Source organism: Sturnus vulgaris, chromosome Z (genome assembly GCF_052056855.1).
Source record: "Sturnus vulgaris isolate bStuVul1 chromosome Z, bStuVul1.hap1, whole genome shotgun sequence".
Lineage (NCBI taxonomy): Eukaryota > Metazoa > Chordata > Aves > Passeriformes > Sturnidae > Sturnus > Sturnus vulgaris.
In genome coordinates this window covers 22,545,406-22,567,573 of record NC_142283.1, presented here as the reverse complement: position 1 = coordinate 22,567,573, position 22,168 = coordinate 22,545,406, and the positions used below count along the sequence as shown (strand labels likewise).

Here is a 22,168-nt window from a genome sequence, read left to right as displayed (position 1 = left end):
CTTATAACTACATTTACATTTTTAGTTGTGATAGAGGAATTGAGAAAGAAAGTTATTGCACTGAACACACTTCCTTTTTCTTTTCTTCGCTTAATGTCCAAAGGATACTTACTATGTGCCTTTAGCAGACAAGCTGATCCAAACACCTCTGCAGCCTCCAAGTCATCTCTGAGTCCATCTTCCCTTTTGTTTTTCATTAGATGTGCTCCTGCCTACTCTTAAGTTATGAAAGCTAAATAAATTATTTAGATGCATATATCCCATTATTAACAGTGGATCTGGTAGCAAACTGGAATACCACACCCAAATTATTTTTTCTTAAAATTCTCTTTAAAAATATCTCATTTTAGCATCTTTGCTGCCACTTACCATAGACTACAGATGTATTTTGATGTTTTTGTCTTTGATTTCTCCACTCTTAAATTATACAGCACATTCAGCTTCATGAATGTTCTCTTCAAAAAAGAAAAATAATGTCTTGATTTACATTAAGACCAGCAAGGCCTAATGCATAGATGAAAGAACTATTGATGAAAGATTTGAGAGATCAAGGTTCTCAGTTTTTCACTGATCTGCCAGGTTTTGCAAGCCAAGATGATAATATTCTCTTTAATTAAATGACAAAAATCCACTATGTTTGCTGTTCAAATACAACCTGAACTGCATTGATAAACTTTCTCCTTGTAGAGATGTAGGAGTATGTTTGTAGTCACTTGGGACAAGATCTGAAATCTGCTGAAGTTCTCTCTTCAAAGAAAAGGACAACATCCCTTCTCATTAACTCATGTGTGTTCTGAATCAGATCCTTAGTTTAACTTGTTTAACTTACTAGGTCTTTCAAGATGCAAGGAGTTTCCTGGGAATTAAAGTGATAAATGGAAACTGATGACATAAGATATTTCCTTTAATGTTATCATAAGGAGATGCCATTTGCTGAAATTATTTAAGTATCAGTCATATCTTCATCAGTCAAAAATCTTTAAGACATTTTGCCTCTAACTAGGTACAATAAACTTTGAAAAATGTAAAGAACAAGAATACTAAAAGTGAAGAATAGAGTCCATTAAATATTCTTACCTTTACAGAATCTTTTTTTCCCCCTCTCAAATGTTGACTGAAAGTTTTCCTCCTTCCAAATAATTAGGATTTGGTAATTCTTTATTCTTCAGTATTAGCAGTATTTAGTAGGTGAGTAGTGAGCAGCCAAACAGTAGGAGACCATGAGACCAAAGACCAGTCATGTACCCACTGAAGGCATGTTTAGGTTTCAAAGCCATTAGCCATTTTCATTCTTAGAATTTTCTATCACCAACAATTTCACACAGGATCTGACCTGCTACTTTTACTGAAAAGGTCTGACAATTTAACAGGAACAATCTGGTAAGCTACATGAACAGTCCTAGAAGTGTCACAGCATAGGAATGCTTAAGAGAAATGCAGAATATATTCCAAAATTCTTCAGGATGCTCTTATTTTTCGTCATAGAGTTCTAGATAGTCCTAGGCTTGAAAAAGAACAAAGCCAGTGTTTTGTCCCCAGTTTGGAAGTATCCACAAGATACTTTCTGTTAATTTTTCATGTATGTAATTGCTTCCTTTACAGTTACAATTCTTCTAACAGTTGTAGTGGGTTGACCAGGGCATGCATTGCCAAGTGTCCACTGGTGTATCACTCCCCTCCTCAGCTGGGCAGCAGTGATAGAATGTAACAAAAGGCTCGTAGGTAGAGATAAGGACAGGTAGAGATCACTCCCAGTCATAGACAGGGACAAAACAGATTCAACATTAAGAAAAAAGTAATTTGTTTTATTTCCAGTTAAATCAGAGTGAGAATGAGAAATAAAAGCAAAGTCTTAAAATATTTCCTCACCCCTCCCCTTTTCTCAGGTTCTTGATCTTCTCTGCCTCCTGCCCACAGCAGCACAGGGGGACAGGGTATGGGGGCTGTAGACCATGGGGGCTCTGGTCAGTTCATCATACATGGGGGCTTCCCATAGGGTCACAGCCTCCTTCAGGCACTTCCACCTTCCAGAGGCTGTAGGTGGACCCCTGCTCCCCTGTGGAGGTATACATGGTATCCAAAAATACAGTTCATGTGAAGGTATACATGGTATCCATAAATACAATTCATGTGGAGGTATACATGGTATCCATAGAGTTCATGTGGAGGTATACATGGTATCCATAAATACAATTCATGTGGAGGTATACATAGTATCCATATAGTTCATGTGAATGGAACTAGGCATCACAATAAACTGTCCGGTGACATTTACACCATGTACATATACCACAGCTGTCAGTGGAGGAGAAATAATGTTTTATGACTTTTTCTGAAGAAGTATAGTTCACCATTTTTTCTCCCATTTTCAGAAGAGTAAAATTTACTCCTTTTCTAATCTAATCTAATCTAATCTTTGAAAAGAGCCTTCAGCTTTCCTTCTTCTTAAATTCTTAAATGATGTTTTTTCTCCTCCAGGTGGTACACTGTGGATCAGTAGTTCCAGTTCTGAGTTTTGCCTTAAAGGCAGTGTTCAAAATTAATCTCTCATATCCCAACTTCATATAAAGTATGCTTTTACTGAGGCTGTTTTATGATAAGAAAGAACATTTAAATATACTTCCAAAGTATTCCAAACTGTAACCAAACATCCATAAGAAGACCATTTTTAGAACACATATTCCACTTACCTGCAATTTAAATTTATTATTCTCTCTGCATCAACAATCCTCAAGTGTAAGTTCCTAAACAGGTGAAATCAGAACTAAATAAAGATCCTAAACCAATTAGAAATGCAGCAAGTAAAAATCTTTCACTGTCAATAGAAACACAATTTAAAATTTTTATTGAAGAGAATGAAGTAAAGAAATCAGAATTAATAACTTTGTAAAATGAGGTATAAGAAAAGACATGGAGAAAAAACTGACATGTCCTGTCCATGGGAAGCAAAGCTTCCATACCAAGAAAAGTAATTTAATAATAAAGAACTGTTAAAACTTAATAGGCTCTAAACAAGGAGATAAACATAAAAAGTGTTGATCAAAGCATTTACTAATTGCACTCATAAATTATTAACTCAATAATTAGTTTAACCATTTACTGTATTAAAAAAAATTGTAACCAATGCTAACTTAAGCATTATACCTAGCATTCACTACTTGATTTGATTTGATGATCTAATTTATAATATGTATTCACCTGAATTTAACTATGTTGTTTCCTTAGACATGTGGGATACGTAAAGATAGTAATGAAGCAAAAGATATACTGGATAATCTCTACTTCACAGAAATTTGAGTACAAATTGACGAATACTTTAAGGGCTACAGTTCTAATTCTGTTTCTAAAAGAGAAGCATAATAACATTAATTTGTTGACTATGCATTAAAAGGTCAAACTAAGAAAATGGAAAAACATATTCATGTAATGTAATAGAAACTGACTGTAGTGGAAACAGGCCATTTTATGACTTGTTCTCAGAGGATTGGGTTTTTTTACAGTTGTATCTTGGGGTTTTAATCTGTATCATTTCAGATAGATTAAAAAGTCTCACAAATTATTAGAAAGAAGTGTGCTGAATAGCAATAACATATAAAACTTTTTGATACCAGCATTGTCTTGATATTGTTTTGTTTAGGTGCCTTTCCAAGTCTAGTACATTTATTGAAGTGTGAGGGTCATTAGGTTGTCCCTACTGTTTGAGCTTCCTTTAGTTTGGAGTCAATAAGTGCATTTAGAAAAGGGTAAAACAAATGTCAAGAAAGCATCCTTTACTCTTTCATCACTATTGTCAAGCTCTAGATGGTTGTCAAAACACTCCCTAACCCCTCCACTTCCTAAAAAGGGCTCTCTTTCTCTGCTGATTCTGAATAGTTTATAGACACTTCTTGCAGCATTCCAGAAGCGCAAGTTATCACACCACTTTTCTATGATTGCTTAAACTGTAATTTTTGGGCTTGACAATGTTTTCCATTGGTGTAGATGCATTTTAGTTGGGTTATCAATCCTGCCACCTTTTCAGGAGAAGAAAAGCTATTTCCTGTGTGACTGTTCTCAGGTGCTTCCATGGTTTCTAACACTTCCACCCCTGCTGCACAAATTAGTATGGGGAAAATCCAATCTGCTTATGTCCACTTGCACACCACCCTGGAATATTTTTGATCATCAGGCCTGCTGCTGACAAATGGGGTGCACCTGTCTTACGGTGAGAAAAGGATCTTCCCTCAGGACTTAATAGGCCATATTAAAGGAGTTTTAAACTAGATTTGAGGAGGAAAGGGAATAAAAACTGGCTCACTAGAAATAAGCCTGGGAGCACCATGATGATCAAAACTCACAAAATTCTGCCAGGGACTAGTCTGATCAGGGTCAGATTCAGATACTGATCTGTTATTCTCTTGATCTGCTTCCCGTTTTTTCCATCATTCCTGCAACTGGAACAATAGAAGAGAATTTTACATGTACTCCGGATCCCGTAACCAGTTATTCTCAAGGTGCTGAATTCCCTTTTTGATTGCCCTTAGACTTCTTATTGCAATTTCATCACTGCCTGCTTGAAAAAGTATTAATAGTTAATAATCTGAGGGCTGTACCAGAGTAGAAAGTTTCCTCCTAATGTCTTTAACACAGGCTTTGAGGGGCAGCAGACTTTTTTTAAGAAGTGGGTCTGGTGTGCATATTGGGTTTTTCATTCCTCTCAGAAGAAAGTCTCCTGTGACAATGAAACATTTCTTTTTCTGTATAGAAGCAGTCTTGATGCAGGGAGTAGTCTGACTTAACCTCAGTGACACCTCTGACCTAGATGAGCAGTCCTTCTTGTTACTGTTCAGCTGCACTTGCAGAGCCTTGTACCTGTTATGCCAGGGCACCTGGGAGGATGGGGTAGTAATGGTGTGCAAGGCAGGAAATTGTCACCCTTTCCCTCCTATCTCTCAAGTCATGATCAGGAGATTAAAGACAGGATAGGGAATCTCTGTATCATGCACCCTGTCTCCCTGCAGATTTGTCCCTGGGAAGATAAGAGGTTTTTCCAGTAGTTTGTCTCTCACTCAGACTCTCTGATGCTTCTTAATCAACTCACCTCTCCCCACAGTTGTGTCAGCACACCTCTCACAGGTGTGCTCACTGCCAGTGTTCTTGCATCGCACACATCCTGCATCTGACACCTTGGCAGGCAAGTGCACAAGTTGAGTTACAAGTCAGGAAGATTATGGTAGCATAGTAAGAAAACTAGTGGTGATTCTAGGGTGAATAGAGAAAACTCTTTAATGTCTTTTTTTGTCTCCTTCTATCTCCTCCTTTTATTTTATTAAAAAAAAAAAAAAAAAAAAAAAAAAGGTCTTTACTGAAAAGTTTCTAGTGATAAGGCTCTTGGCACAGTTAATGCCTGTAACATGAAGATACAAGTCAGGTTAGAGCCAGGCAAGGATGTCAAAGGATAAAGTTCCATGAGGTAGGTGACCTGATTTAAGGCATGCTGTTACCAAAAGGAGAGATTCCACATGCTTTGCCATGTGCAGACATAAACACCCATAAACCAGCGTTGTTAGTCATGTCTCTCAGTCTTTTGTGCTGGCTCTGGCATTTGTCTCACCCTGTGCTGAACCAGTCCAATTTGCTAAATAGGCAAAAAGCAAATCCATGAACAGTTATAAGAAGTGATTGTTTTTTCAACAGTGGTTCACAAGAATATTATTTTCAGGCATCACACCAAGATAAATCAATTGCAAATAAAAAAGCTGTACAGGTAAACTGAATATTTTTGTTATCCTCTGGGATCATGTTCCCTCACTAGCCAAAATCACTCACTTTTCAGAGGTCTGCCTCCAGGTTTTGTGTAAAAAGTATCTATGAAAAGTACCTACAACTTGGCAGAAGGTGACAGTGATGGAAATTTAAGAACTCAGACTGTAGAGATAGAGAGCTGCTGTGCCACATGCTGTGTTATATGCCCGAAGATGACACAACAAAAAGGAGCAGCCAGAATTAAACGTGGGCAGATATAAGAAACTGTCTTTTTGAGAAGTGTTTCAGAGCCAGAATAAAATTCTTACAAAAGGAAAACAGGTTCTCCTTCTCCCGGTATTTTCAAATCACGACTTAGCAACTTTACAGAATATATATGTTACTAAAACTCAAGGATTTTATGTATACATGAAGATCTTGCTAGGCGATCTACTAAAAAAATACTGTAAACTTAAAAATCGGGGGGGGGGGGGGGGGGTTGCCTCACAGTGAAGACATATGTGTTTAACTTGGGAAGCCAAATTCACACTATTTTGTGATATTGCTGCTTTACTGATTATTACTTCGTATGGAAGACAATACTCTAAAAAATTAGGTATGGAGGACAAAGCTGCATTTCACTACAACTACATTTAAATTCTTCTGCTCTGACGCTCATCACAGCGGGGAAAATAAAAAGTAAAGAAACTTCGCCACTTTGATAGAAGGCACGTCTTTGAAGCATTCCTCCACTGGCAATGCAAAGTGCTTGTGAAAAACCTTTTTATACTTTTATTTATGAGGTTTTCCACTACAGTTCCACGCCCCTGTCGGACATTCCAAGCCACAGCACAACCTCTGCCTCTGTAGCCGTGGGCCCGTGCCGGGGCGGTACCGGGGCGGTGCCGGGCCCAGGAGAGGCGGTGCCGGGGCGGTGCCGGGGTCCAGGAGGGGCGGTGCCGGGCCCATGAGTGGCGGTGCCGGGGCGGTACCGGCCCCAGGAGGGGCGGTGCCGGGGTCCGTGAGGGGCGGTGCGGGGCGGTGCCGGCCCCAGGAGGGGCGAGGCCGGGCCCAGGAGGGGCGAGGCCGGGCCCAGGAGGGGCGGTGCCGGGGTCCGTGAGGGGCGGCGCGGGGCGGTGCCGGGGTCCGTGAGGGGCAGTGCGGGGCGGTGCCGGCCCCAGGAGGGGCGAGGCCGGGCCCAGGAGGGGCGGTGCCGGGGTCCGTGAGGGGCGGTGCGGGGCGGTGCCGGCCCCAGGAGGGGCGAGGCCGGCGGCGGAAGCGGCGGGGCCGGCGTTGCCGGGCGGAAGCGGCGGCGGTTGGTGTTTAAAGGTTCCGCGGCGGCAAAAGGGCGGCGAGTGGCGGCAGGGCCGGCGGAGTAGCCCCAGGGTTCCCGGTTCCCTCCGCTCCGCCTGGGGAGCGGCCGCGCTTCCCGGCCCTGGCAGCGCACTGCCGGAGCGGGGAGATGGTCTCCAGAGCCGCAGATCGGCTGCTGATCGTCGTCTCCGTGCTGGAAGGTAACCGGGAGGGGCGGGAGGGTCGCGGCCTCTCGGCTGCTGAGTGTCCCCTGTTCTGAGGGGAAGATGAGGGCTGATCGCTACCTCCGAGGAGTTTCCTCTGGTGGCGTGAGCGGGGTAAGCCGAGCAGCCTTGAGTAAACCGATTTTGTTAATAAAGCTTTGGACGTATGTATCTTAAGGCCAGGGTTGGCTACCCTCCCGTAGGTTTTCGAGGTATTTACGCAATGTATGGCTTTAAATAAATGAGAAAAGTAGCTACCTTTCCCTGAGGAATTAGGTTTTGTTGTTTTGTTCGGGGCTTTTTTCAGTAGTATTCCGTTGTTTCTATCCCGTCGTAACAATCCACTCTAAGTTTTTTTCTGGTAGTGTTGACTCAAAGGTGTATCTAGTTATTGGTCTTGAATTCCTGCAGGTTTTCGTTTCTGTGGTCTAATTTGTGTGTGAGTTGTTTGTCGGAATGTCTTTTTCTGTTTTAGGGTATTTTGAAGATCCGTGGGGGTTTGGTTTGTTGTGGCTGAATGCTTTCTCTTTCTCAAGTAAATCCTGTTATCTCTCTATCCATTTATGTGGTTTCCAGAGGAGCTTTTAAATAAGATCCTGGTGTCTGATATGCCTGTAGTATCCTCTCCCCACAATGTGATATAAATAAATTTTTTCTTCTCTTTGTCGTTTCAAATCAAAATATTGGATGATCCTGAACCAGGACCAGTCCTATACAGTTTTAGGCAGTCTCCTAATCTGGGAATGATTTTTATTTTTTCAGCAAGTAGCAGGAAAAACACCTTTCACTACTTTTATAAGATCATGTTTTTCTATTTTCATGTCGGACAGTCATAACAGCTTCACTTAAAGTAAAGTGAAACTTTCTTCTGCTTGCTCCCTTACCTATTGCCAATCATAGATTTCTCAAATAATTTTAATTGCTTACTACTTTGTTCTTTGTTACTTAACTCCCTGTCTCTTCAAAAATAGTCTGTTTCATGTTACATTCTTTTGTATTTCTGCATAATGCAAACACTTTTTCTTTTAAGAACAGAGCAGGGAAGGTGATATGGGAAATTAATTTCACATAACTGATTTATGGCATAAATCTGAGCTCTTGTATCTCTTTTAGTGATGATGCATGCAATGCCACATTTTTGCAGGTCGCTGTTTCCCAAAACGACCCAAGCACGTGCTTGTAGTTGAAGCCCGGTTAGATGGTGAACAGTTAGCTACTGACCCTGTGGAGCATACTGACCAGCCAGAATTTGCTACAGAATTGGCCTGGGAACTTGATAGGAAAGCACTTCATCAGCACAGGTGATGTTAAAACGTGAAGTCTAACTTGCCGATAAAACTTAATTTTGTTGTCTTTACCGTTAGTAAAATGCAGTTTGTGTTGCTGCAGTCTGAATTGGTTTTTAGAACCTTTCTTTTACTTTTGTCTACTATAATGTTGTGAAAAAATGTACTAATGTACGAAAAAAGGTAGTATGTGGCAAGATAAGTGATGTTTAAAAATTCTAAAGGGTATGTTTTTACCCTACTAAAAAACACTCCGCAGGCTCTTAGAGCAAATTAATAGCGCTATAATTAAAATATTGCAGCCAAGCTTTCTTATGTGCACTATGCCACAAAATTAACTTAATTTCAAATCTGAAAAGCCTTTGTAAATAGTTTTTGAATATGTCAAGTAGGTAAGCTGAGAAATTTAATATTTCCATAACTGACATTTAGTTTTACGTGTCTTACGACTTGCAGGTTGTAATATTATGACCATATTACCAAAGAAGATAAAAAGAGTATATTGTTTTTATTTGACAAAGATGCCTGCATTTGCCATGTGCTAGATGTCTTATCTGTGCCTTGAAGTAGTCAGGTGCTTTGCCGAAAAAACTTCTCCACAAGTGCTGCTTTTAAGATGCCACTACAAGTGAAATTCAAGTTTTGTGTGAGGCGCGGTGCTTATTTCTTTTATGTGCATGAGGTATTTATTTGTAGCTAATGTATTTTTAATAGCACTTGAGATTCCGAGACACCAACACACTCTTCTTAAAAAATTGAATCACATGTTTGTTCCCTCACTTAATGATAACTTTTTATATGTTCAATATAAATTCAGTTTCTGACTTAATGTAACTAGTTATATAACAAGTATATCATTGGCTTGATGGAAACTTAGGAACGATCTTTGAGAACTATTTTCAGAGATACATTTTATATTTAATATGTCAACTGAATTACTTTTTCAGGCTTCAGCGTACACCTATCAAACTCCAGTGTTTTGCATTGGATCCTGTATCTTCAACTAAAGAGAATATAGGCTATATTGTACTGGATTTAAGGGCTGCACATGAAAAGAAACAGGTATATTATGGGGTATTAAAGATTTAAAAATTTGTTTTGACAACAATGTTATTACAGATAACCTAATTTGAATTAAAGTATAGACTAAATTTTTGAGTCCCGTTTTGGAGCATGACTAAGCTGTATGGGGGATTTTGTTTCTTTTCGTAAGAGGAGAGACATCGTGACTCTGAGAACATGTGCAAATAAAAAAATACTGTTGGTACTAATCTTGCTTACTTCTGAATTGGATAATGGGATCACTAGCAACATTTTAATCTACACAATCTCATTATTTAATCAACTGGAAGATTTTATCTAAGCAATACATGTGGAACAATTGAATTGAATTGAGTCTCCATCATCAAATCAGCTCTTAAGTTGTTTTTTTCCAGTGGGCCTCCATGGAAGGAGATTGTTAGGTGGTCATTTCTAGCCCCTTAATACAGCATAGAGTAAGCACAATATAATTGTTTATATAAATCTAATTAGCTAACACCTTGTATCAAGCTTGATCAAAACATAACTTTGATATGGGTCGTATTTTGACATCTCTCTTCTAGAGAATTTTCAACTGCATACTGTGCAGTTGAGGACTTGAAGGTTTTCTGAATAAAGATTCATGGTATATTTCTCTATCTAACTTTTGCACTAAGTCAGTAGAAAAAAAACAGTATGTTCAGCTGGTTATCCAGTAACCGTTCTATAGAATATTTTATTACAATAGTGTGCTAAATAGACCAAATTTTTAGAAATAAAAACTAAAATGTATTTATGTAGATGATGAAGTATAAGTGCTAGATTAAGACTGAGTTTTCTGTAATAGTAGTATACTATTTTTTTTCTGTAGTTAATGCTTTTGAGTCTTATTTTTGTTTTTTTACTATGTAGGCACCTAAATGGTATCCTTTGCTTAGTAACAAGTACCCTAAGTTTAAACCTGAAATACAGATTGGTGTTACATTGGAGGCAGATTCAAAAGCACTAGCTGATGATTTTAAAGCAAAGGAGGCACCCCCTAGGGAAGGGAAGGGTAAGTAACATGAAATCACTCACTTTGAATTAAAAATCTTCCTGTGCCAGATGAGATATCACTTGTTGCAAATGTGTTGCTTTAAGTCTCATGAGAATTTTAATTTCACAGCAATTCCAGTGCAAATCCTTTACAACTGATTAATGTACCTTGTGGTAGTAAGTTTTTCAAGAATTCTTTACTGTGGTAATTGTGTGACTTTTAGGGGACAAGTAGCAAACCACCTGGTATTTAAAATGAAAATCAGGGGCTCATAGTTAAGTCCCTTGGGTATTTAACTTGTATTTGTGGGCTTTGGAAAGTTATGAAAGAAATAGAAAAAGAACTTCTTTATAGAAGGTAAAGTTTCAGTAGTTTGGGCTTGTAGTAAAATGTCTCATTTGTTGGGTAGGCTTGCTTCTTTTTTGGTGGGTTCTTCTTCTAATCTTTAGATATTTAAATGATGTACTATTGTTAACTTTTTTTGTAGTTACATCTGCTTACTCTTGGGACTCATTCCAGTTCTGGATTCTCTTGTTCATTTTTCTCAAAAGAAATCAGTGAAATGTGTCAAAAATCTATTGGAACTCAAATGTTTATACTAGTATGTACCTTTATGTGCTGTGCCTTCAAATCACTTTTTCATATGTGTTTCTTTTTTTTTTAATGCAAGTTAGTAGTTGTTAAAAAAACGAAAACAAGGTCTTTTAGAAACTTGATTTAAAGAGCACCAAAACAAAAACATACTTCCATCTTGCCGTGATCTCTCTCACCCAAATGCCTATCTACTTAACTTTTGAAAAATTGGTCTTTTGGTACAACTAGTGGATTTTCTCGTGCATACCTTACAATGCTTTGTGTTCTTGCTCTGAAGGTACCTTTCCCCTAATTCTAAATCTAGCATCTATCTGCTGGCTGTGATTTTGTAAAAGCAGAGTGGTCTGTGGCGCTGTTTTACAAGCTTCTGGCCCAGAATTCACTGACTTGGCTGCATTTCAAGATTGGTTAAGACAGAATTTAAGTTTCAGTGTAAAATAGCTTACTACATTCCTTCAGGTTTACAGCAAAATACAGGGAATTTTCCATATTGTAAAATCTGTTAGGGAGGCAAAGAGCTACAGTAAATGATTCCTTAGTCTGCATTTCCTATGTGGTCTTTTTGTCTGCAAGTTCTCCTATTCCTCATGACACTGCAAAACATAAAAGACCTTTCTGCCTTTACTCGTCACTGTTTCCCATTTCATTTTTTCTGTTGAATAATTACTACAAACAAGTTTGCCAGCTTTTTCATTTCTTTTATGTCAAAATTAGTCAATATCATATGTATGTAATGGGAAAAACAAACTTCTGGGTTTTCACAGTTGTGAAGGTTGTGTTCCAGGGATTGGGTATGACAAAGCTGGATTACCCACTTCTAGTCTAGTCAGTTACTTTTCCATTTAGTATTCTTATACCCTTTTTTTCTTTACTGGCTTAAGTTGTCTAAAGCTTCTGGTATTTGAAACGGACCTTTTTTGCTCACAAAATGCTAATGTGAGGGTGTAACCTGAGGGCTGAGTGTGTTGAATTACTGGCACTACAGAACAGAAACTAGCAAGCCAGAATACAGTGTTTTATGCATTGAGGACTTCTGATGAAATATCTTTAAATGAAACATTCTAAAGATCAGTGGTATGGCACACCATACTTGTTCCAATAGATTGTGATATGCAGTTACTGTCCTGCATTTCCTTTAATGAGCACAGTAAAGAAAAAACATAATATATCTAACCTAGTGAAATAAACTTCTAGTCATTATAATGCTTCTCATTGTAACACAAAATTAAAATAGGAACTAGAATTCTGTCTAGCACGGTGTTCAACATAACAGTTGTGTGAATAGAAGTTAATTTCAGAATTTTTGTAGCTGTTCCGAAGTGTACCTAGGGACTTTTATGTGTTTTGCAAAGCTTTGGTACCGGACATCAAGGTCTTTATTTTTAATTTTTCTTCCCACGTATAATTTCCATGTGTAATGCTTAAAAATAAAATTGCAATTATATATCAGCTTGCTGCAGCAATTATAAAGACCACTAGTTACTAATGTTTATTTCTTCTCTCTTAGTACTCACCCTTTTTCCTGGACTAGACGCTAAAAGTATTGTGCCTGTCTTGAATGAAGAAGAGGGCTATCATCAAATTGGACCAGGAGAGTATTGCAGAGATCACTTTGTCTTGTCTGTAACCATTGCGTTTGCCACGCAGTTGGAACAGGTCTGTTTCCTTGCTTTGTGTAGTTTTTAACAAGTATTGTCCCATGTTAGTATTTTCACACTCTCATTCCTCATTTCTAATTAGTTTTTTTTATTCTTTTCAAAGTTTATTCCAAGAAATAATGTTGTCCCATAGTGAATTTGTATTCATTTTAAAACTTTATCAAGTCCTTAACATGTCAGACTGCAGATGAAATATAATTCTTTTGAAGTGCTAAAGCTGTACTTACTTTAAATTATACGTTCTTACGAAGTGCATAGTTCTCTGCTACAATGTAGTGAAAAAGTTTGTGTATGGATAATACCATCTTCAGCGTGGTGCCTATGCACTGGGGTTCAAACAAGGTAAAATAGTTTTCAAGCATGTAAGACAGTGTTCATATATTGCCTGAGGGAAGGACTTATTAGCTTGGATGAAGTGCTATGCTAATAACTGTTTCAGTTTTAGACCTCAGCTGCTGTGTTTATGCTGTACTAACAGCATGGTTTTAATTGGTCTAGAACTCACAGTGTATGATAAACTCTCTTCAGTCTTGTAATCTTTCTTTTTTTTTCCAGGAAAATAATTTTCCATATCAGAACTGTAGGACCTTGAGAAGTAAAATTTATCGTGATCATTCTGGGGTGGCTCATGCATTTTAGGCATTGAACTCGCAGTTGCCTGCAGGATGAAGTAGATGTTCATTGTTTTGGACTTTTATTCAATCACATAAATTATATAATAGTATCTAATCTGCATTATTTATATTGGAAATACTTTATGAAGGCACAGCTTATTTCTGAGTATTTGTGCAGTACGTGATGTTACTAAACACATGTCAGTTAGAACCCTTGGTGTTAACAAGTCTTAAAGGTAATCGAGAATATTTTGGAAGTTTTTGTTACACTTTTAAATTAGAGCTTGTTTTTTTACTTCAAAAAAAGTAAAACATTTCTAATTTGCGTATCAATAGAATAAGTTGTATGTGGAGTGCAAGCTAGGATTTAGGTCAGCTGGTCACTTTAGGCTCTAATTTCCAAACTAGTGCTTCAGAATTGCTCTTTCAGAAGGAAAGAGATAGATACATTATTGTCTTCTGCATCTCTTTCAGTTAGTTCCTAGTACTATGAAGCTCCCTGATCGGCAACCTGAATTTTTTTTCTACTACTCATTACTGGGAAATGATGTCACAAATGAACCTTTTACTGATTTAATTAATCCGAACTTCGAGCCAGAAAGAGCTTCAGTTCGCATACGTAGTACGGTAGAAATTCTTCAAGTTTATTTTTGTGCGCAGTCAAAATTGCAGGTAAGCTGTAATTTCAAATGTGAATGAAAATAAATAATTCAAATTAAAGAAATAGAGTATGTCTCAGGCTGTATCTGTGAAGCATTTCTGTTTCCAAAGCTAAGATTGTATTAGAGTATTTTGGCTCAAATATAAGTTGATTCTCTTGCTGTGGGGGAAACCATAGCAGCAAGTTTCCTAGCTCAGGTGGAGTGCTGTCTTTTTAATTAGTTGCTATTACAGCAAGCTGGTTTACATGTAGTGATAAAAGGTGTTGCTGAAATACGATCTCAAAGAGTTAATGTGCTGCTCTCGAGCTCTGAGCTTTGGGGCCTAGGCTGCAATCAGACCATCTGCAACCCAGAGTCCTGCTTTGTGCTACCTGTGGTAATCCCATGCCAGCTGCTCAGGTCACTCTTGCCTAAGTTCTAAAATCACTGTCCTCAGCACTCTTTGTGAATGATAAGGGAGGTCTGTCTTTTTTCCCTGCTCTGTAGCCAAATGCTGTTTCTAAGTACACTACAGATAGTTTTGGCTGTTACAGGACATTGCTTATCTTTAGCCTTGCCTTTAAGTGGGGGACGTGGTTTAGTGGTGGGTTAGCAGTGTTAGGTTAACAGCTGGACTCAGCAGTCTTAAAGGTCTTTTCCAAACAAAATCAATCTGTGATTCTAAATATCGAGTAGTACTTAGAGTCTTTATGACAATCTGTGCATGGCTCAAACTAATTACAAAACAAGAGTCTGCTTCATTGAGTGAGGGTGTAGTAGTTTCTGATAATGTAGCTGGTAAATAAGACAGTTATGCAAGTAATTTGTGAGTCTAGAACCTTTTAAAGTTAAAAAAAATTACTTTATACACCTCATTATAGGGTTTTTATGCAGGGTGATTTAAGAATGCTTTTGTTTAAATCTTGTATTGTTCAGGGGGTTTTTTGCTTCAACTTTAAATATTTTTTGGAGCAACATATGCACAGGTGTGTTTGGAATTTATTCTTACTTTACAGTCTTAAAACAGTGTGTTTAATACAGAGTATATGATATATACGTGCATATATGGAGAACTATACATGTTTGCATCATGTGTAAAGATCAACTTTTTGAACTAAAGTTCTTATGCGGTCAGATCCAAATTTTGATTTACAATTTTCTTTCTTTGACTTCTCATTCAGCATCTTAAATCTTCAGATATAGGATCAGAGCACTGTGTTCTGATTCTTAATTTTAGCATTTTTCCAAAAATGAAGACTTTGGTTGTAAAAAGTGCTAGTTGCCAGACTAGGGTGTGTGTATAGATGTATTTTTATGGATGTGCATGTGTATATATATACACCTAATTATGTATACCGACAGCTCACACCTTTCAGCAGTTTTCCTTAAGTGCAATAAATATTAAGGATAAGGAATTACAGTGTTCTGATCTGCTGAATCTGAAGTGACTCTTATTTGGGAAAAAGCAAGTTAGTATTTAAGTTTCAAATAGTAACTGAGGAAAATAGATTACCTTAGTATGTCTTGGTTTTTTTAAGATCCATCTTTCCCTTGCATGTATAAATATTAAGCTGTGTAAGGAAAAAACAGTTCAGTCAAGTTTTCAAATAATCATATTTGCCAGGAATTAAAATCACAGTTACTTAATTCCAAAAATCCTTGCTACCTAAGTGGTGTCTAAATATATGCCCAAAGCCTTCAAGTAACGTTTTTCATTACATGCAGTCATGCGTTTTATATGCCTATACATTAAGGACAAGAATCTGAAGCCACAGAGTACTGAATTTATCCTACAGAAGGAATGATGTGACAGGTCCTCAGAAGGGCAGTGATTTGCTGCTGCCCTGTCAGTGAGCAAATCCCACCTGCTCAAAATGACATTTCACAGCTGTTCTTATTCTCAGCGTGCAGGGACTAGGTTAGGGATGATAACTTGTTGTACGTATGCTACCTTTAGTGGAGGGTGCACACATAGTTCCAGTGCAAATCACACATGCCAGTTACTTTCTAGCGCCTTTGTGTGTGCAGATCCATCTTTGCTGTGGGGACCACTCTCTTGGAAGCACTGAAGTTCCCCTGTCTGGACTACTAAAGAAAGGACGTGTAGAGATTGACCAACACCCTGTGGCAATAGAAGGACCATTTGTTCTTGTTCCACCGAATAGAGCTAAACAAGAACTGTCACAACTGCCTTTAGATCTGGCTCCTACAGTTGGGGTATCTGTAATTCTTCAAAGGGAGAGCTTGACTACCCAGGTATGTCTTACCCATTCATTGCTGGTTTAGACACTGTTGCACAATTTCACATCAAAGAATTATTAGTGTTTATTAATCATATTTGACTGGTTTTTTGTGTTAAAAAAACCCTGAAAGAATTAATTGCTTTATATGAATAATCTTTCTGTCAGCATTTTTCTATGTGTGAAAAATAATCTCATACTATGAAATGTCATAGATAGAATTTTTCAGTGCAAGCTGTGATTAATAAGAAAAATATAATTTAATTTAGCCTTTGATTCCCTTAAATGCTGCAACTGAACCCAAGCTGCCACAGGAGAAAGAACTTTCTCCTGTTAGTGGAAAAGCAGACAGCCAGCAGCAGACATCTCAGAATGTTCCATCTCAAGCTGACAAGTCTTCTTCAAAAGAAGATGTAGCAACAGAAAGTGAAGTGGAAAGTCTTAAGTTTGAAAAAGGCACAAAACCAAGGAAAAAGGGTATGTGGTATATAATTTTTTGCCCAGTTGCCAACTGTGGTCTTGAATCATGTACTACTCCTTTCTAGTATATTCATGAAGTAGTACTCATTTCTGGTGACAAATTTCAAGCAAGTCAGAATTATTTGCATAAAACAAATAACAGAAGGGGGATAAATGTTATGATTTGAACATGATCGTTGTTAAATACACTTGCAAGAGCCATATTAGGGATTTGGGGGAGTGTAGATTACAAGTGATGGGGGTGCTCATCAGCTTGAAAAATTCTAACAAAAGTTTTTGGAATTTCCTGAATTGTGAATGAGGTGATTTAGTGTAATGCCTTTGAAGAAACTGAACTTGCTCAATGAGATGAAATAGTCTAATGTTAACTTATTCAATAGAAAAGCAGGGCTAATACAGGATTTTTAAGTTCTCTAAGGGATTTACTATGTGGGTAATAATTTGTGAAGAGAAATGTTCGTATAGTGCAGATTCCTGGACAAAGTCAAGCAACTGGGTCATTTTGTTTGTTTTTACATGATCCTTTTGTTTGGACTTGGTAGCCCAAGCCCTAGGAAGACTTGTTTCTGATTTGAGAACTGGGTAGTGGAAAAGTGGAAGATGAGCAGAGATAAGAAATACCATAACAAAACAAATATCAAAAAATGTTGTTTTGCTAAGTGTTGCTGGACATGAATCTTCTTAAGAGATGGTTTATGAATAAAGTGGATTTTTTTTTTTTCTAATGATATTTGTATTGCTGGTCTTTTGAGATTTGTCCTAAAGATGCACAGTTCTGTAGAGGGAAATCTGTGTCCTAGAATGGGTTTTGTCTGCTAATTCAGCCAAATTTTCTTTTCATCTTAATTGATCTTTTCTAAGCAAGGATTAAGTCCTTTATATGGAATGTAAAAAAGAAAGTATTGTTAATCCAGCAGCTGGTTTGAATCTCTGGTTAGGAAATCCATGATTGTGCTTTTTTATTAATAGTAGTAGTAATTTTATAATTCTGTTTTGGTAAGATGTAAAACATGTCACTTCACATTTGTCTTTCAGGGCTGGTGGCTGGCTCCCCTCAAGAGATTAACAAACAGTCTTTTGAGGAGCTTCCAGCTTTGAAATCGCAGAGCAAAGCAAAATCACCTCCGTTAGATCTGCAAAATCCCAGTAAGGCAAAATTTATTGAATTTACTACATTAAATGAAATTTGACTGTGGTACCAACAGTAAGCTGTATGTACTTTTTGTTTTGTGATGACCGTAAAATTCCACTCAGCCACTTCTTTGCACCAAGCAATCTACTGACATTTTGCCTGAATCACTTAAAATTAATTCATATGTTGTGTTAACTAGCTGATGTTGAAATATTACGGCGTTTTTCTTTTTTGTAATGTTAATGGAAAAAAACAGAAAAGGGAGGAAAGAATAAAATCAATGCTAGTAATGATGTATTTCTTTAAAAATTACAAAAGTGGAAACGTTTTAAATAATTATGAAGGAAGTATCAGAACAAGTAGCACTCATAAAAGGCAGTTGAGTTTTTATCTGACACTTTCATTCTCTCTTGTTGTAGGGGCTTTGTAGCCCAAATAGCCCTTAAAGACTTGAAAAATGTTCAAGATATTTTGTTTAAGACCACCTTTTGGTGACCTGTCTGTGGAACTTGTAGTTTGATGTTTTACTCTCTGAAGGCAGTATTGGGTCTCACTGTAAGGATGTGAGAAGCCTGGATGCAACTGAGCAGCTGCTTCTGCTTCCTAAATTATAAAATGAATGCCGCAGTGTGTGGGTTCTGTGACAGAAGCAGATGTGCTTTGCACATTTTAGTTTGCTTCAACAGCTAAACCTCATCTTGGGCCAAGGGTGATGCTGCATTGCATACGCACTGTAATTGACCTGTTAATCTGTCTTTGTAATTCTCTCAAAGAAGTTAGTTAATTTTAAAAAACCCTGAATTGCTAAAAATATTTTTTCTTATGCATTTTTTTCTTACGTTCATGCCCTCGGCTATGAACAATTAATATAAACTGAAGTCTTACAGCATCTTTCTGAAGAATTTAATGTCTTTGTTCTTGGTGTAAACTTTTTCAGTGAGTTAAACCTACATAGTTTCAGAGATTAATAAAGAAAGGAAAAATATTACAATCCTATAAGAAGATTTAAAGTATATTGGGTTTTTGGTGTTTTTTCTTGGAGGCAGTAACTTACAGTAGGAGTGGTTATTTTTCACAGTATTCATTTATTTTGAGAGGAATAGAAATCTCTTAGGGAAGCCTAAACCTATCTACTTGCATTTAAAATGTGACACTAATCTTTGATATATTTTGTTATTCTGGGCAGAACAAGTTTAAGAAATGCACATGAATTCTCTTTTGTGTTTTCAGCTGATAGTGGTCTAGTAGCAGTATCTCAGTCCAACCCTGTGGGTGTGTCCAGTTCTCCTGAGCCTGTGTCAACACAGAAAATTGTCATTCCAGCAGCCTCTCACCATTTTTGCTTTTCAATAGACTTAAGAAGTATACGTGGTCTGGAAGTTGGTTTTCCAATAAATTGCATGTTAAGGTACAATTTATTTTTGTTGTTCTTGGTAAATACAAAGCCTTCATAATCTGAATGATTGTTGGCATTATGCTTCTCCACTTCTTCATGCTTTTTATGTACTATGATTTTCAGTAACATCACTCTTTAAGTGAAGAGAAAAATTACTTTTCTTGTTACTTTCTGGCTGCATTTTCAGCTAATGAATTAAGTGATTCTTTTTTTTTCTCCTGCTCTCCTCTAGTTATTGCATGTTAGTCTAGTCTGAACTGTAAGTATAGTTACAGATGTTCTCAAGTAATAATCTACACGTGAATATAAATTTTTCTGTTTGTCTGCTCTGTTATATAAAAATTGCAGAGTTCTAGTAAAATATGAGTTCATCTGGTTGTGAACATACAGGTTATTGAAACTTGTTTTGTCAAAGCAACAGCCAATATAAAGAACCTGGATCATTCCTGAAGTAAATGAAAACATGAATACATGAGAGCTAAGTTCTGTTGCTCTACGAACAAGTATAAATTTCTAAAACTTGAATAAAATTTGTGCTTTAGTAAATGGTGTCTAAACTGATTTTCCTGTTGCAGAAGGTATAAGAAAAGTTATCTATTTATAGAATTATTATCTTTGTTATTGTTTTTATTAGGTACTCATACCCATTTTTTGGCAGTGCAGCACCTATTATGACAAGTCCACCTGTAGAAGTTAGAAAAAACATGGAAGTCTTTCTTCCAAAGTCGTATTGTGCATTTGACTTTGCAACTATACCTCATCAGCTTCAAGATACATTCTTCAGGTAGTAATTTACAACTTCTTAATTGCGCTTTTCTAGATTTTGTTGTAAATGCAGTCATATTATCAGTTCTAGAATTTAGTAAATAATTTAAGGGCTAATGCCAATAAATACTTAATAGCCTATTCTTCCAGTTTCTCTATTAATTACATTTAAAGTCAGGAATTCTACAGTTCTTGATTTCATCTCTTGCATAATTAGGTATTGTTGCTTACAAAAATGTTCTGTTTCTGTAAATTTTAAAGGTAAAGCTTGATAACATCATTTTTGACAAAGTACTTCTTGAAATATGTAACTTTTTTTCTTTTTAATATGCAATGACTCTGATATCTTTGAAAATACAGCAGGTATCTGGAAAGCAGCTCACAGTGAGGGCTTTAAAACAGTTCTCCCAGTAGTTCCACCAGCTTTCAATAAAAGATAAAGATGTAAAAAAAGACTCATTAAAATAGCGTTATTTTGGAAGTAGGAGTATAGGAAGGAGATGTACTTTGGGTGACAATGCCTAAAATTCATTTGTAAGTAGTTATAAATGAAGATGATCAAGTTGTGTTAGCATTATTCTGTCAGTCACTTTCACTGTAACATTTTTAGTTCCTAATAATTGAAAAAAGGAATGATAATCTACTGAACAAGTAATTGAGAAGGTACAAAGTCAGTCAGTCTTACTCTTGTAAGTGAAAGGCAGTAAAACCAGCTCATTATTTGACATTTGTAACCATCACTGATTTAAGAAGTTACTTTTAGAACGTGAGTTTCTCTGAATAAGAATGGTTCCTCTTTCATTTTCATGCTTGACACTAAGATCACTTCTTTGTTTCAGATTGCCTCTGCTGGTTGAATTGTGGCACAAGGATAAAACAGCCAAAGACTTACTTCTAGGAGTGGCAAGGCTTCAGCTTTCAAATGTTTTGGCCTCAGAAAAAATCCGCTTCTTGGGTGGGAATGGTGAACAATGCTGGCGTCAGACTTGTAATGAAACAGTCAATTTCACAGCAGCACAAGGGTAAAACTATTTTAAAAATACTTAACTCTAGAAAACTTGCTACAGAGTTGTTTGTTTAATATTTCTCTGAAAAACGGCAAGCTGTTCCTCCTTGGCTTTTTGAATAGGTAAATAGGCTGTGGAGTACTGCAGTATGCAGAGGAAGGAATAGGCATCCAAGAGATGAAAAGCTAAATTGCTACATCATGTTCGGCAATGTCCACTCAACTACCAAAGTCATTGTAATAAATCTTTAAAGTTCACAGACAGATTAAGAAATTATTAATTGAAAAAAATGTTATTCAGGCACTTCCTTAAGTCAGTTTCTCAATTATAGAAAGCGTTAATATTCCAGAAAATAGTTAACATTGTTTGTCCATGGTATGCTTTTAGATGCAACTGACTTCAGTAAAAATTAGGAGGACAGATACACCCAGAGAACAGAGACATCTCCTGTTTTCAGGATAGTAGCAGGGGTTTCAGCTTGTGTACATCAGAAAGAGCAGTATTAGCTAATAGTCTGTCCAAAGACAGATGTTCATTTACATAGTAATGGGGTTTTATACATATATATGTATATTATATATGTGTGTGTATATATTAAAAAAAAAACCCAAATTGTAGTTACTTCTGTCTTGTGTCCTTGTTGAAGATGATTACTGTTCACAATCAGTGTCTAGACAATCATCTTTTCTGTGTGATGATGGAACTTGATAATGCACTTAAACGCAATTAGTGTTGTCTATCTATATTTGCTGAAAGTCAACTTCTGTGAAAACTTTAGCCATAGTTAATTCCTTTAGCATCTTGTTGCTTGATACGTTCTGCAGCTTCCACGTGACAAGTGATTGTGTAATTTGCCTTACTGAGTGTTTATCACTGAAATGAGAGGTTTTCTTTTGAATAAGGTCTACACTGCAGTATACTTTCACATGAAACTTCTGATAATTTAAAGTTACCGGACTTCTGTGTATTCCTTATCTTAATATCTTTCTGTGCAAAAGGCTAACTTTGTTTGCTATATTTTGACTGTGATTAGAGATGAGGTAGTTGGAACCGAACTG

The 22,168-nt window shown here is 37.1% G+C and overlaps 1 protein-coding gene across 3 annotated transcripts in view; it reads left to right on the top strand.

The window, feature by feature from the left end:
* The first annotated feature begins 7,067 nt into the window (after positions 1–7,067).
* Positions 7,068–22,168, top strand: part of CEP120 (centrosomal protein 120) — a 36,905-nt gene continuing 21,804 nt past the window's right edge. Inside the window, exons 1-12 of one of the 3 annotated variants that reach the window (XM_088156048.1) lie at positions 7,068–7,238; positions 8,386–8,542; positions 9,475–9,589; positions 10,460–10,601; positions 12,685–12,833; positions 13,924–14,121; positions 16,119–16,346; positions 16,600–16,807; positions 17,846–17,956; positions 19,173–19,350; positions 19,973–20,122; positions 20,943–21,125. In XM_088156048.1, the coding sequence (XP_088012174.1) occupies positions 7,187–7,238; positions 8,386–8,542; positions 9,475–9,589; positions 10,460–10,601; positions 12,685–12,833; positions 13,924–14,121; positions 16,119–16,346; positions 16,600–16,807; positions 17,846–17,956; positions 19,173–19,350; positions 19,973–20,122; positions 20,943–21,125 (1,871 nt within the window). In that variant the 5' untranslated portion in view covers positions 7,068–7,186. The remainder of the gene's footprint in view (positions 7,239–8,385; positions 8,543–9,474; positions 9,590–10,459; positions 10,602–12,684; positions 12,834–13,923; positions 14,122–16,118; positions 16,347–16,599; positions 16,808–17,845; positions 17,957–19,172; positions 19,351–19,972; positions 20,123–20,942; positions 21,126–22,168) is intronic. The other 2 variants (XM_088156047.1, XM_014874402.2) reach the window with 2 other exon arrangements.